Below are 15,692 nucleotides of genomic sequence, written 5' to 3' on the forward strand. Positions count from 1 at the left end.
TATATATATTCAAATAAAAAGAAGGAGTTCAAAGACGATTAAACACCACTAGTGTAATTAAGTCCAATTAGTCTAAAACTGTGAACAATCAAAGTTGAGAGAAAGTAGCCAGAACAAACAGTGCATAAAGGAATGGCCACATAATAACCAAACCAATATCATTAAAACAAACTGCAGGTGTAATTTGTAAAATTGCACTTAAAGGATCTAAAATACAATCTAAAATAAAAAAGCAATAAGACTGTCAGTTCATTATATCTGCAAATCACACTGACTGGTAATGCATCAAGGTGCACAAAGCAGCCTCAGCATATCCAAAAAATATTCATGTTTTTTAGCAAAAGCAGGTGAAAAGAAATCTTTTTTATGTGTTTGTGCTGAATCTCCACTCCGGGAGGGATAGGTGAAGTATTTCTGATTCTAAAATTAGGAAGGCTCAGAGATCAGGAGCAGCAATGAATCAGTTCAAAAGCTAAGACTAACTTTGTCTGGAACGTTTGTTTTGTTTTTGGCTCTTCTACAGCAAACATGAGCAGGGAAATGTCAGTGATCAGCAGAATTAAGTAAAACAATCACAGTTGATGTTAAGAGCCACTTGCTTGAGTAGACTGGCTCAATGTGATGTGTAAAATCAGATTCATTCATGAGTGTCAAAAAACTGTTTGACTGATCACTGGATCTACATGCAGGTAAAAGAGCAGAAATTAAAAATCGAGTTAAAAAAATAACTTTGTTAAAAATAATGTGCGTAATCTTGGGGTCCAGTAATGGGGCCTGATAAATTTAAAACCTCTTGATAACAGAGCAGAGAGTAGAAGCCACCTTTCCTTCAAACGTGAGGAAATGTCTCTCAGGTAAAACTTGAGACTCAAGCAGCACAGTGGGAAGTTTGGAAAAGAAACTAATCAGACACAGAGAGAAAGAAAGAGACTCTGCTGATGCTGATTCTCTCATAGGGTGCCGAATACATGAGTGTGCAGACAGAGACGTACTCGAGCGTGTACACACAAACACACACCGCAGGCTTGTTACATACAGCAGTCAGGTTCAGGGTCAGGCCGGGACACAGGTTACCACAGGGTTAAAGCCTCGTGCACATGAGAAAAACAGCAGAAACAGATTTAAGAGAGACGTGCATGCCAAGAGTGCCATCTGCTTTAGTTCCCCCCCTTTCCAGTTTCCTCTCTCCTCTCCCATCCCTCCCCGGCTCCATCTTTGTTTCTCCGCACATTCCCCTGTTCTCATCTCCCACTTAAAAACACATACATATTTTCTCAATAGCTAAATATTATCATTCACTATTGGTTTCGCACGCCGCTTCAGAACTGGTAATAAACTATGATGGTAAAGATACAAGGACGGCTGTGGGGGTGGGGGAAAAGGGGGGTAAGATAAGTCCAAATCTGGCAACCGTCTCAAGTGTAATGACACCTCCATCTCTATGGAAAACCATCCCCTTTTGTCTTCACTTGCATGGGAGCTCTTTCTTTTTACTGTTTTGTTCCCAGAAAACCCATGGAACATTTGCCAACATTTTTAAGAGCTGCGAAAAGCAGGATTTTTTTTCTTCTCTGCCGGTTTTTTAAGTCTTCCACCTCGCAGGTGTTTCTTTTTAAGGCGTGCTCGACAATGCCAAGCTCGTCTTGGCTCGTCTTGAATGCCGCAGGCCTCGAGAGGGGGTGGGGGGGTGGGGAGGAGGACTGGAGGAAAAAAAAACAAGGTTGGAGAAATCTTATTGATTAGCAGTTGTCGCTTCCCTTTTCTTTATCTCGCCGTGGCTCTCGGCCTCTCCATCGCTAACCCACACTTTTGAAAGTTCTTATAGGAGAGTGAGGAACCTTTGAAGGACAGGCCAGAAAAAATACAACTAAACAAATCTAAACTAATACTTCAAAGGCCCTTTTTTCTCACAGGAAGTTGCTGGAATTGAGGTGTCAAGGAACAGAACTGCAGCTTTGAAATGTTGCACAAATAACATTTGAGGGTGTATTTGTGCAAAGTGTTTATGTGTCACAGACTCCAAGAAAAGTCCAGCTCACCACAGGCCTGCTGAATGTGAAGTCTTCATGAAGAGGTGTCTAATTCCTCCTCGGCCTTTAGGCAAAACTCTGGCTTCACAGATGCCGTCGAACCTGATTTATGATGCACGCCTGCATGTCATACAGAAAAGGAAAAAAAGGAATAATCAATCTTATCTCATTCTGATGAGCCCATGTTTGTCTGATTAGTATTCTGTGGGTAATTGACACAATTGCAGCCAAAGCTGGGTTCATTAATGGTGAGACAGATTGCTGCTCGTTAGAGCCACCATGTGGTGCAAACACAAACAGCAGCCATCTTGTTGGAAAAAAAACTGGAGTTGATAACTGTGTAAAGCCGTGTTTGGTCTTAGCAAAATGTCATGTTAAAGTAATAAGTAATATTAAAACCATGTTATTGCCCTTGAGAGGGAGGGAAAATAATTCAGGTGTTTAAATTAGAGCAGGAGGGGGAGCGACTGAATAAACAGGTGGACTGCCAGTTAGGATCAGTGCTATGCCGGCTGGATGGAGAGAAACACGGGACAAAAAGGAAGGAGGGGGAAAAGCTCAGAGAGAGGGATGAAAAGAGGGACACGGGGAAAGAAGTACCATCTGTTTTTTAGGCACCAGGAAGATGAAAATGTGCATCGCGCTCAGAGGCGGCGTGTTGGTGTAGACTTGGGGTGTTAGAGGAGGAAGCTACGAGGGGCACAAAGAGGTAAGGGAGAGACAGGGCAGATAAGAGGGAGGCGGACAGATGGAAGACAGGAAGATGAGAGAGGGGGAAAAGAGTGAGAGTGATTGTGGAGGAGAGAGAGGGGAAGGGGGGGGCCTGGAGGTCTGGCAGCGGTGGGAGCGCACTGGGCACGCTCACATCAGGAGGGGACATGACTCGACATGCCTGCTCAGCCCAGCTGGGTCAACGCTCTGCACTGCCATGTTGTTTTGGCTCCTACACACACACACACACAAACACACACACGCAGAAACACACACACACTGTGGCACAAACTGACAAACAAACCCCCAGCTTGCTCCTCTCTCTGTCTCATATCTGGACACACACTCAGTCACAGGCAAACACACACAAGCTCACACCCAAAATGCCAGGGTTTTGGCGAGAGCAGGCCAGGCGGGCGAGGGCCCCGGACTAATGGAAACGCCAAACTCGTTACTCTAACGCTGGGTGACAAGGGCACCTTGGGCTGCAGATGTTCCTGCTGATGACAGATGGAGCCGGGCACTGCCAGGGGACAGTGGGCCAGGCCGGCGCCAGCTCCATGCCACCTGCACCCCTTCCTCTGTACCCCTCCACACAAACTCCAAAATGCACACACTCCCCGCTTCCTCACTTGGCCTATCTCTCCGCAACACTGGCGCCCTGCTTTCCCCCCTTTTTTTTCCTCCCTCCTATGTGTCTGTCTGTCTCTCCCTCAATCACCCGTCCTCTGTTTCTGTCTTTCTCACACACTGGCATGGTCCTCTTCCTCCTCTGCCCACTGCGAGGGTTACTGTTTGCAGACAGATATCTATGACACTGGCAGAATGCTGTTGGATGAATTGTGGCTTTATATGTGTTGATCCTATTAACAGACAGAGCACAGATTAGTGTCTCATGACCATAATTCAAGATGAGGAAATTAACAAACTGTTTTGTGGTGAAATGTCCACGACAGCATCCGATGAGCACTGTCAAAAAAATAAAAAAAGGGAGAGATGGTTTCACATTTTGTCAGTGCAATCTCATGACTGAGAGTAATCCATGCTGCCATTTCTGAGCAGGAAGTGGATTCCAGATCAGCTAATGCGTGATGGAGACTGTGTAATGATACCATTTATCTTCATGGAAGTGGTGACAGGCTTCTGGAGGTGATTCGCCGGCCTGGCTCGAGGAGACCGTCCACCAGGATAATTTGCTCGATGGTGTTTGTAGCCAGATTACCAAAGTGTGCTCAGCTGTAATTTTGATGATGGTGGTTTTCACGAGGCTTTCAACTCACCACAACCGCTTTTCACAGTGTCATTGTTCGAGGCAGGAATAAACACAACGAATGCAGCTACCCTACAGAAAGTTTAACGGCAACTTTTTACACGTATTTAACACTTTATAAAAAGCCAAAGCTGCATGTAGCTGCACCGCTTCCCAGTTTAATACTAAAAACAAATAAAGAGGGAATGTGCCTGGGTGGATGGATACATGAAGGAGGTAAATCAGGGTTCACATCAAAGTCTTTTTCTCTTTGAACATGTGATGAGATTCTGGGAGAGTGCTCGCGCTGCAATGCCAGCAACAAATCCAGGAACATCGCCTGTCAGTCTGGGAATCCAAGTGTTGAAAGAACACCAAGCAAAAGAGATGCATATGTTTGCCGTTTCATAAATTTTGATAAATCGAACCAGGCTTCGTAGCCAAAGTTGTGTCTCCAGCTTGGCCCGGTGTTTTCGTTCCCACTGTTGGAATCTGTGGACAGTGATATTGAACTACTCCGTGATTAATGTCTATTTTGACATTGAAGTCGTCTAAATGTGCTGCGAGTTGAAGACAACAATGTGCATGGTTGTAATCAAAGTTTCATGGGAGCTTGAGAAGCTGCCAACTCAATAAACAGCGTTGCATTGAGACTGCAGCTACTTGGAGCACTTTTCTGAGCTGCAACCTCCCCCACCCCATCCTCCCCTGCACTTTCACCACTCTTGCCCCAAGCCGGCATCTCCCCCCTCACCACCTCCTCCCTTCAGCACCACCTCATCCAAAAACCATGTGCGGCGTGTCATTTCAACTCCCTCCACGCTGAAGAAGGGCCCCTAACAAAACAAAACAATTATCTCTCCCCTCGTTAGGACCTGGCTCGCATCCCCTCTCCCTATTTAACTCCTCTTTTTTCCCCCTGTCGGACCCGGCCTTCGCTCTTACCCCTCCGTAGCTGTCTCTATGACAATAAGTTGAGCTGAGGGTCTCTTAAGTGCTCCTGAAGTGGAGCGTTTAGCTGGTTTTAGGCTTCATGTTTCTTTTAGAGGCCTCAGCAGAAGCCGAAGCAGAGGTACAAGATGGCTGATGTGCCCATGAGAGAAAGATTAAGACGGAGCAGGAGAGCAGGCGAGCAGGAGGGCAGAGCAGCACAACGGATGATGGTATGTTGTGGTCTGAAGTAGGCGATAGTTGGAGGTGGGCACTGATGTGTGCCGATAAAGAGGAAAGGGGAATGGATGGGCTGGCAGCAGGCGGGGTGAGCAGGTTTCACTGTGCCAGCTCTTAATTACTTTAATTGGAGTCATTAGCTAAGTGAGCATGAGAGACATCACCTGCACGGCACGCAGGACCGCACCTGCCACAGAAACATCACTATCATCATCATCATACTCCAGGAGAGGGTTTACAGACAGCTTCACACTCGGCCACGCCGCGGCCACAAACAAATAACGAAAACCTCACACATGCAATCATTGGTAGTTTTACCTGTAGGCCAAAGTCAGAGGAGGAGATATCAGTCTTTTTAATGCAAGTCTAAGAAAATCACAGCTAGTTTGGCAAGCTGATGTCAGAAAGTTAATTCAGAATAACAACAGGGCCTTGTTGGCGCTAGGACTTCAGAACCTTCAAGGAAAATGAGCAAGGCTTATAACCACACTGCAAAAACTGAAATCTTATCGAGTGTTTTTTTTCTTATTTTAAGTAAAAAAAAAATTTTGTTAGACTTGATAAGAGCCACATTCAACTAGTCGGTCTAGAAAAATGTCTTGTTTCAGGTTATTTAAAGACAAAAATGAGGTCTGAATTAGTGCTGCACGATTTGGGGAAAAGGTGCGATTTGCGATTAGGTGGACAATATTGCGATTGCGATTGTGCTTGCGATTTAATAAAAAAAGTTGTGTCATGATGAGTCTACAGACTTGCTTGGTTATCATGGAGAAAAATCTGAATTGCATGTGCTGACATTGCGATTGCGATTGCGATTGCGATAATCGTGCAGCCCTAGTCTGAATTCCTTTTAACAAATAAAAAAAAATCTGCCAATGGAATAGGAAAAAAATGCTTGAAACTAGAATAATGTCTCAATATAAGTAACTTTTCTCTTGTTCCATTGGCAGACTTTACTCACTACAAGCAATTCAGACCTCATTTTTGTCCTTAAACAACTTGAAATAAAACATTTTTCTGGACTGGTTAAGTGAATGTGGCTTATATTGAGTCTAAAAAGACATTTTTCACAGAAAATAAAATAAAAAACCTTTATAAGATTTCTTTTTTTTCCAGTGCATATCTTCAACGACCTTAGAAACTCGGGCTGCACTATATGGCCTAAAACCAATATCTCGATAAAATGACACCAGTAAACTGAAATCTTATCATCAATTGTTTTTGTCTTATTTTCTGTAAAAGATGCCTTTTTAAACTTAGTGTGAGCCACATTCACCTGACTAGTCTAGAAAAATGTCTTATTTCAAGTTATGAAAAGAAAAAAATGAGGTCCGAATTGCCTGTAAGAAGTAAAAAGAATTTGCCAATGGAACAAGAGAAAAGTTACTTGTATTAAGACATTAATTTAGTTTTAAGCCAAAAAAAATGTCTTGACCCATTGGCAGATATTTTTTACTCGGTACAGCAATTCCAACCTCATTTTTGTCTTTGGATAACTTGAAACAAGACATTTTTTCTGCACTGACCAGGTGAATGTTGCTCATATCAAGTATAACAAGACAATTTTACTCAAAATAAGACAAAAACACTGATAAGATTTCAGTTTTTTGCAGCGTATGACTGACGAAATACTGTATGTAAGCAACTTTTTTCCCGCATGTGCAGGAGAGTTTTCTGGGTGGGTAGGGAAGTGAGCTGCTTGCTGTGTCAGGAGCACCAGCAAAAAGTAGGGGTGGGTGTATTGATCTAAATAACGATAGTATCGATACTAAGATGAGTATTGGTATCAGATCGATACTAGCGTGATGAGATTGATGCTGCAGTTCCTCTTATGTTGTCTTGCAATTTACTTTACTTTCCTTCATCTGCCGCTTCTCTGTGCAAATGGGAGGAACCTTTTTGTTATTTTGCACTCATGACTTTTTTTTCCTAAAACAATTGTGGTGGTAGAATAATTATTTCATTACTTTTATAAAGTATAAAATTATATTCTATTGTTGGGGTTAGTAAATACAAAGCATTTTTATTGCCTAAAATCTTTGTGCTGTGTTTTACCATAATCATAATCAAAATCAACCAACTCAAGGCAAAATCACAAAATTATTCAATGATCATTACATTTAATGTAAAAAGTATCGGCATCAGTATCAGTATCAGCGATACCAGCCCTGTATTTACTTGGTATCGGATCGATACCAAAATTCCCAGTATAGCCCACCCCTAGCAAAAGGATAAGGAAGTGAAATTAAACAGAGAATTACAAACCAACGTCCTAAAACATCTATGTGACTATTTTTATTGTATCGTTGCAAAATTGTCTTTTCATGCATCTCATGTGCGATACATTCGAGTTTATTTGATATATCCACCATCTCTACTAGAAACCAACAACTTGTCCCTATAGCTCCTTTTACACTTGCAAAAAACTTCTGATTATTTCCTGTTTCATTCAGATGGGCTGCATGTCTGGGTATAAACATGAACATTTTTTATCCCAAAGCCTTATCCAGACTTCTACCTGACATTTCTTATGGTGAGGGTCTGCTGATGTAGATCAGGAAAGATACTTTTCCAAGTGGGCAGAGTGGTGACAACGCTCATATCAAGCTGTTTCTCTGCTTTATACTCTTTTTATTATTCGGTTGTCAGTATCACTCATTCTACTGTTGCACTGCATTAACCACACAGCGCATCAGACACAGTTAATCTCTTGCTGTCAGGTGCACTTGTGAACAGCAAGATCGTGAAAGCATCAGGGCCAGAATTTCCTGAAACCATCACGAAGAAGTCAGGAAATTTTGATGTGTCCTACCTTCATTGGTTTGATGCTGTAGGAGCTTGTCCGCTTGGGACAGGACAGGAATTGGGGGATTTTTTCAAGCCTTAAAACACCAAGGACAGAAATGGAACGTTAGCATCCACCAGTTTTATTTGAATTGTCTTCTATAAGATTTCTACTTCAGGACTCTAAAACTATTACGGGACTTTACCCAGTGACAAACTTTGATGTTGTCCAGACCTGCAGGCTACATCCTCCTCTGTCTCCTCTCAGCACCCAGCAGACAGCCTGGCAGGCGTGCTGGCAGACGGGCAGGGTTGCAGTAGACTGGCAGGCTTCACCTGGGGCACCATCTCCTGCAGAGCCAACTTTGACCAGCTGGTCCGGACTAACACCACCGAGTGAGCGTGTACCACCAGATCAGTGGGGAGGTAGATGTTAGCTGCAGTCCAGACCCTCTCACACCCAGAGCCTGACACCTCCAGCAGAAAACCTGCACCCAAGAGATTCAGGTGAGAAGACTCTGTCTGGTTTATGACTTAACAGGTTGTCACATTTCTCCTGGCGGACCCTGCCGCCATCCCGCTCGCTTTCCAGAGAGCAATGCATGATGGACCTCTATTTGTTCTCACCTGCTGATGCCAGGTCTATGAGCCTGATCCCCTTTCCAGTTTGGTGCAGTCTACTGTGACAGTTCAGCTCCAGCAGCTCTCCAAAAGGCTAGGGAAAATGGAAAAGGGCAATGCTCTTCCAGCTCAATGATGATAGTAAGTTAGCTTAGCACTGATTAGCATGAGATTCAAAGAGACACAGGGAGTAAGGGAAACAAGGTTTGCAGCACACTAGAGCTCACCAGTGGCAGTTCCATGAAGGCCTGCATGGTGAGAGGAAAATACATGTAGGTCTTCCTAATTTATCATTACAGTAAAAATACAAAGTGCATCTAATGAATTATGTCAGATCAAGCTGTTTACATTTCATGCATCTATCAGTTTTAACACAATAATGTGTATTTTTTCATTGCTGTACTGACACCATGTAATCTGAGGGTAGCTGATGGCTAGCTTTAGCTTAATCTTCCTGCGTGTACATTTAAACCTCTGCAAATGATCCAGAATGCAGCAGCACGTCTGGTCTTTAACCAGCCCAAAACAGCACATCACCCAGCTGTTAATCTCTCTTCACTGGCTTCCAGTAGCAGCTCGGATCAAATTCAAAGCTCTTCTTCTGGATTACAAAACATTGACAAGAATGGCTCCTGCCTACCTGGGGTCCCTCATGTAGGTCTACACTCCCTCTCACCCACTACACTCTGCTTGTGAAAGACACCTGGTGCTCCCAGCCCAGCGTGGCTCCAAATCACTAGCCAGACTCTTCTCCTCTGTTGTGCTCAAATACTGGAATGAATTACCTAACTCTATACGATCCGCAGAGTCCCTTTCTACTTTTAAGAGATGTCTGAAAATTTATCTGTTTAGGGAACACTTGTGCACTTAATCTGACCCTTCTCCTCTTTGCCCAATCTTGGGCAAGGCTTGCTGATTATTGTACCCCCCCACCAAAAAAAAAACAAAAAAACAAACAAACAAAAAAAACAATTTGCACTTAATGGCAGCACCTGCAGCCGAATAACTTGTAGCACTGTTGTCGCACTAACTAGGTTTTCCTTTTGTCTAAATTCTTGCTTGTTTCTTTCGTCACTTTGGACAAAAGCATCTGCTAAATGACTGTAAACTGTTAACTGTAATCTGATGGTCAAAAATATGAAACAATGCAGAAGTGCAAATTTCTGCTGTTTCTCGAGTGTTAACTTGAGATTGGCTTTGAAAGTACTGGAAGTCACACACACCAAGCCAAAAAAAGCCATTTTCAGAGCAGAAATTAACATATTTACAGCCTGGTTCAAAAAACGTCTCCTGTCTGAGTTGCTAATTTCACTATCGGCACACACTGTACGCGGGATGAATTTTTTTCAAACTCTGCAGTTCAGAGGATATGAAGATCGCAAGACTCACGGAAGGACGCCCTATAGCTGTACGCTTAGCCCTTGCCCCTTCCAATATGGCCGCGATAGCTGATTAGCTTCATTTTCCATTTCAGGAACAGACGGGTGACGTTTGGGAGACTATGTCCACGTCTTATGTAGTCTATGCGGTCATACCACGGATAAAATACACAAGCTGTGTCAGAAAACATCACTTCTTTCCATGATATAAAATATTTTATACTCACTGTGATGATTTCAGACGTTTGCAATTCCTTTACTGTAAATGATAATGTTTCATGATGTGTCGTGCAGCCTTTGCCCAAAGTTTGGATCCCACTTCTCCCTGTCTCTCTTCAGGGATCTCATGAGAAAAGCAAAGTCTTCCTAAATACAACTCAAAGACAGAGAAAGTTTGATAGCAACACAATTAGCTAACCTGGGAATATTTGTTTTCATGTCAATTATGAGGCACAAATAAACAAAGTAAGCATCTCGTGCTGTTAATTAAACTCAGAAAACAATTTTCAAAGAAATACTTCAGAGTAAAAGAGGTCTCAAATTCTCAGTTAATAATTAGGATTCTCCTTGATATACCTTGATTGACCTGATATCATTGAGCCCCCCCTCATCATGCACCTCCCAACTGTTTCCACGTCTGACAGTTAAAAGGCCTACACACACAGAGAAAGAGCAGGCAGCTCATTGTGCGTTTTAAAGCGCTAACTAGGCCACTTAGCACCCTGTGACGCTGATCTGATCCCTGAGGCGCTGAACTTGGCAGCGGGCCCTCCTCCTTTTCGCTCCTTCCTTTCCCCCTCGCCATGGGAACCAGGCCATCCTTAATGACGCAGGAGTGCTCCGCCGAGTCCCACAATGCAAAGGGGGCTGACATCTGTCTTGCTAAGTGGTGCACTCTCTTGTGCACCTTGTTTGTTCAATCAACAACCACCACCACCTCCTCCCCTCCCTCCTTTCCTCCCTCCTCATCCACCCCCCTCCCACTCTTCCCTCTACTATGCCCCTTTTTCTTTTTTATCTCTTTCTTTGGTTAAAAAAAAAAGATGGAGGAAGAGGCGTACAGAGTTTGAAAAGAATAGACAGTGAGATAGTGAGATCATGGCTCTCCCTTCACTGCAATCATCACACACACAAAGCACAGTGGGCAGATTACAAATACAAGCAAGTGTCTGATTGTGCAGGATAGAAGAACTCAGCACAGGTTCAGTTATGAATCAATGTGAACCAGGCATATCACAAACAATCTGCACTCTGAGGATTGAAAAGCAGACTCTGATCGCGTTAGCAGGCCTGTTTGAGCCTGGAATCCTCTCTACATTCTGCATATCTAGAAAAAAAACAAGTGCCTGATTAAGAGAGGCCCCTAATTCCTCATAGTTAAGACCTGGGCAAATATTTGTCCCATCAATCTTGGAAAATATAGCCATCAACCCAAGATGCTAATCACATGCTAATGGAATCCGAGGGGTTCAATGCAACCCCCGTAGCGCAATGAACGCTTTCACTTTTCAGAAAGCCCACGTGAATGCAAATAGCCATCTAAACAGTCATTTTGACAGCATGCCAAGGCGACGTAAAGAGCCCTCTTCTTTATGCTCCTCTGAGAATGTATGTAGAGATGTGTGGGATGAGTTCACTCTACCAGACCCAGCTGCCAGGATATAAATGAATAATAGGTTTTATGGACCCTAACTGAAAAAAAGCACATACACACATAATCACACATGCTCAGCCACTCGAGTGCATCTGCAAAGAAGGATGTTCAAATTCCCACAACTACCCTGAAAAGAGATTGGGCATGAGAATAGGTGGTTCCTATACATAATTCAGGGGTCCATGCTGAAACAATTATGTTTGCTTACTGCTAAGTACCCGTGCTCAATAGCTCGTTTGCTCTCTAGTTTGGTGCTTTCAGATGTAAGTGCTATGTGCTAAAAGTCGCTGGAACAGGCCTTTTTAATAAAATATAGGAGCTGATGCTTGAACACTTGAATACGAGAGTGGATGGAAAAAAACAACAAATGCTCTTCATGTTTTTACTCGAGCGTTGCATGCAAACGGCATTGCACTTGTGAATCTAACAGCAGTAGCAGAAAACTAATTAGCAATGGCAGGCAAAGGGGGACAATTGGGACACTTCAATGACAATATGACAGATCACAATATTTCAGTTCAGATTAATTTAATCACATTTTTGAATGTTAGCAAAAGTCCAGTATGGACAGAACCGTCTGTAACATGACCAAAATATAGGTCATTTAGTCATCAGTGAGTGGTGGAAGTAACCACTACAACATACTTTTCTGAATAACACATTCAGACTCATTAACAATTACAACACAGATACAGATACATGATAACACAGAAAACAAGAGTCTTAGTATTTTTCATCAGTTAGGTGGAACAAGTCCTTATCTTTGTAGAGATCTGACAGTTTTTTATCAATCACTCTTTTCTCTTCCAACTGTTCTGCATTCCTGTAACAACCCCAGTAACAAAATTAAAGATGTTCAGAAGCACTTCTTTCCTCTCTTCCTGTCTCACACTTGCACTCCTCCACCACCACCAGCCGCCTCTCCCTGACCTCAGCTCCACAGCGTAGTGGCACGGTCACGGTATGAGATTTGGACGGAGCGCAGCGAGAGCAGGGGGCTCGGTGGTGGAGCGACCCTGTCCCGGTGGCTCCCGGCCCCGTGAACTCTCCTTCTGACGGCACAAACAGGGAGCTGCACTGGCCAAAGCACAGCTTGTTGTGCACCGTTACTGTGCTGCATCCTTCTGCTGTGACATGCTGACGGGAAGAGAAAGAAGGTCAAGATTAGCTCAAACATCTCAGAATTAATGTTTTACAAATCTGCCTTCATGGTTTCCTTTCAGGCTTTGGATGGGACACTCAATGTGGCTATAACGTGATGTTGCTATTTGACAATATTTTGATTTTAACATTGTTGAAGCATCTTTAAAGATGCAAGATAGTGAAATACTTGGAGTACTCAAAGCAAAAAAACATGTTTAACAGCCCTTTATATACTACTTAAACAAAGCTAACACTTTATAGCCATTATGTTAGCTTACACTGAATTAGCAGGTTAAAGGTTTCATTCCTACACAGTTTTATCCTTTCGTTTGCATACTTAATACTATTTGAGGTTTAATGTTTATTTTGGTTTCAGCCACTTCCTCACATACAGTGATATTAACTAGAAAACATGCCAGAATGCTAAAGTTGGCAGATACCTGACCTGAGTTTAATGTGTAATTAAATACAGCCAGTTTTAGTGGCTCATTATCTTGTCAGTTTTTGTTCATATCTGAGCTATTAAGTGGTAATTAGGTCAGATTGTATTCATAGACAGGATTCAAATCCATATACAAAGCAGAAGACTATTATCACAGCATCTGTGGTTCTACCGTGCAATGACATCAGTTGAAACTTGGTTTGAATCTTCTGGCAAGTGAAAACTTTTTTTTACACACTCCTATAAAAATTTCCCATTTTTGTAGGCTCCTATGGACAAAGTGGGACATCTTTTGTTTTTAATAATCCAGCCCTGTACACCCTGCCATGTTTTCAAATAAGAAATCTCACCATGCTTTTTCTTTCAACAGTCAAACAAAACTAAAACAAATATCTGGTATTTGGATCAACAAAAAGATTTATTTCAAAAGTTGTGTTTGCAATTTGGTTTGCAATTTGGTCAAAAGCTTTGGCACATGATTGTCTTTTTCTTCAGGCATGCTTCGGCAATGACCTTAAATGACTTGATGGATTTTCTCGTTCTTCACTTTGACATATTAGTAGTGATCTTTATAACACATCTCATCACATGCAGCACAAAAAGGTTGATTGGTCCTCTCTATGTGGTGAGATTTGCTCATGAATCTATGTATTCATTTAGCTCTTTTTGGGATGCTACCTCTTTGTATTTCCTCTTTGTTTGTCTGAACCTCTGAAGCACATCACACTGGGCAATGATTGACTACTCAGGTTCCCAGAGTTCATTCTTTTAACACTGTTAGTACATAGCATACATTTAATGTTTGATCAAACTTTTAAACACATTTTTTTTCTTCTTATCATGCTGTTTCACCCTTTACCCTGCTCAGAAAAAGAAAGAAAAAAAGACAATAAAAAATACAATAAATTGACACTTTTTATTTATCATTTTAATCTTCATTATTTTAATTTTCAATTACTTTATTATTTTTTAACTTTCAATCAACCTATTCATCCATTTCTGACATTATTACTATGATAATTATTTTTTTTTATTGCTGCTTGTTCCCTTTGGATCCTTAGTAGTTTTTTTTATTGTTTATTTGTTTTTGACTGATCATCTTTTTTTCCTCCAGGGTTTAATTTTCATTTGTTTATCCTGCATTCTTCTTTTTTTTCTCCACACAATTGTAAATAAGGGCTTTTCTCTGAATAACTTTTAAGCCTAAAAAAGAGAATCCTATTTTATTTTGAATTGTGAATCTTTGATAAGCCTGTTTCTGCAACATTCAGACACCCTGACAGTTGTTTAAATCATTACAATGACTATGCAGCAATAGTCCGTCTTGACTTTCACAGGTCACAAAGAGGCATGACTATAAATTTCAGTCAGTTTTATAACCAGCTGCAGATTTCTGCCTGGAGCTTTAATGTTCCCGGTCATGTGATGCACAGACATGAATTTGGCAGAGACATGAAAGAAAAAGCTTTGAAAGTTCTTTGGCTCTTACCTGAGTGAAAGGTACTGCACTGCATGTCTGTTTGGTGTCTTTCAGGTTGACTGGCAGGTGCATCTTCTCCCCTTTACTTGTGGCTCTTTGCCACATCTGCAGGCCTTGCCTCTTCTTGGGCTCGATGTCGTTCTTTGGATTCAGGTGATGCAGAGGACTCACTGGGGTCTTACGAGCCGAGGTCTGTCCGGGGCGCCCGCTTGCTAAGAAAGCAGGGAAGGACAGTCTGGAACCAAGGGAGGGGGGTCTTCTGGGGGTGAGTCCTCGTCTGAAGAAGCCTGAGTGGGACATGGACAGAGGGTCTAGCTGCACCACTTTAACTATTCCTCTGACTGGTTCGTCTGGCCCACCGCCTGATGATTCAAAATCCACTCTTGACCTTTTCAAAATGTTGTCAAAAGCGCTGTGAGGGAGCGCAAGAGCTGAAGTCCAACAGGAGAGAAGGAGCAGGATTTTCAGGGATGCCATTCTTAGAGAAAAACAGTGAAAGAAGAAGAGTTGCAGTTATTTTCCAATCTGATTCAAAAATATAGCAAAAGTCAAACACAGAATTCTAAATAAACGTTGTCTGCTGGTTTGGTCCAAGGTTCCAAACGGTAACCTTGCTGTCAGTGCAGTGAGAGTGTGACGGAGAGAGTCTTTTATACAGGTAGCTGACAGTTCTCACCTGTCTTTTAATGCACAGAAGGTGTCGTATTTCCCACGCCAGGCCAGACGTCACACCAGGTTTAGAACTTCAGCTTGTAGATGGTTGCCAGACTGAGAGGACTTCAGTGTCAAGGTGAGGGAGGCGGGAAAAAAGGTTGGGTCTTGACATCCAAAGTAAAATTATTTGTAGGGATGCATGATATTATGGGCACAATATCGGTATCGGCTGATAAAAGCTTAAAAACACATTTATCTGTATCGGCAGATATGAAAATTTTTGCCGATATGCACAGCCAATATGGTGCTATTCAGTTAGGATTATTATTCTTTTCCATCTGAAAAATAAGCTCCTTAAATAAAATGCAGCAATTC

General features: G+C 42.3%; 1 protein-coding gene across 1 annotated transcript; it reads right to left on the bottom strand.

Moving 5' to 3' along the window:
* Positions 1-12,176: 12,176 nt before the first annotated feature.
* dand5 (DAN domain family, member 5) lies at positions 12,177-15,140 on the bottom strand. The gene is made up of 2 exons (XM_074682920.1): positions 14,673-15,140; positions 12,177-12,735 (listed from the first exon to the last, which is right to left on the bottom strand). The coding sequence occupies exons 1-2, from the start codon at positions 15,138-15,140 to the stop codon at positions 12,445-12,447; spliced, it is 759 nt and encodes a 252-aa protein (XP_074539021.1). The 3' UTR covers positions 12,177-12,444.
* Between the last annotated feature and the right edge of the window lie 552 nt (positions 15,141-15,692).

Source organism: Halichoeres trimaculatus, unplaced genomic scaffold (genome assembly GCF_033239565.1).
Source record: "Halichoeres trimaculatus isolate MK-OKI-2021-1 unplaced genomic scaffold, fHalTri1.1 fHalTri1_scaffold_2, whole genome shotgun sequence".
Taxonomy (NCBI): domain Eukaryota; kingdom Metazoa; phylum Chordata; class Actinopteri; order Labriformes; family Labridae; genus Halichoeres; species Halichoeres trimaculatus.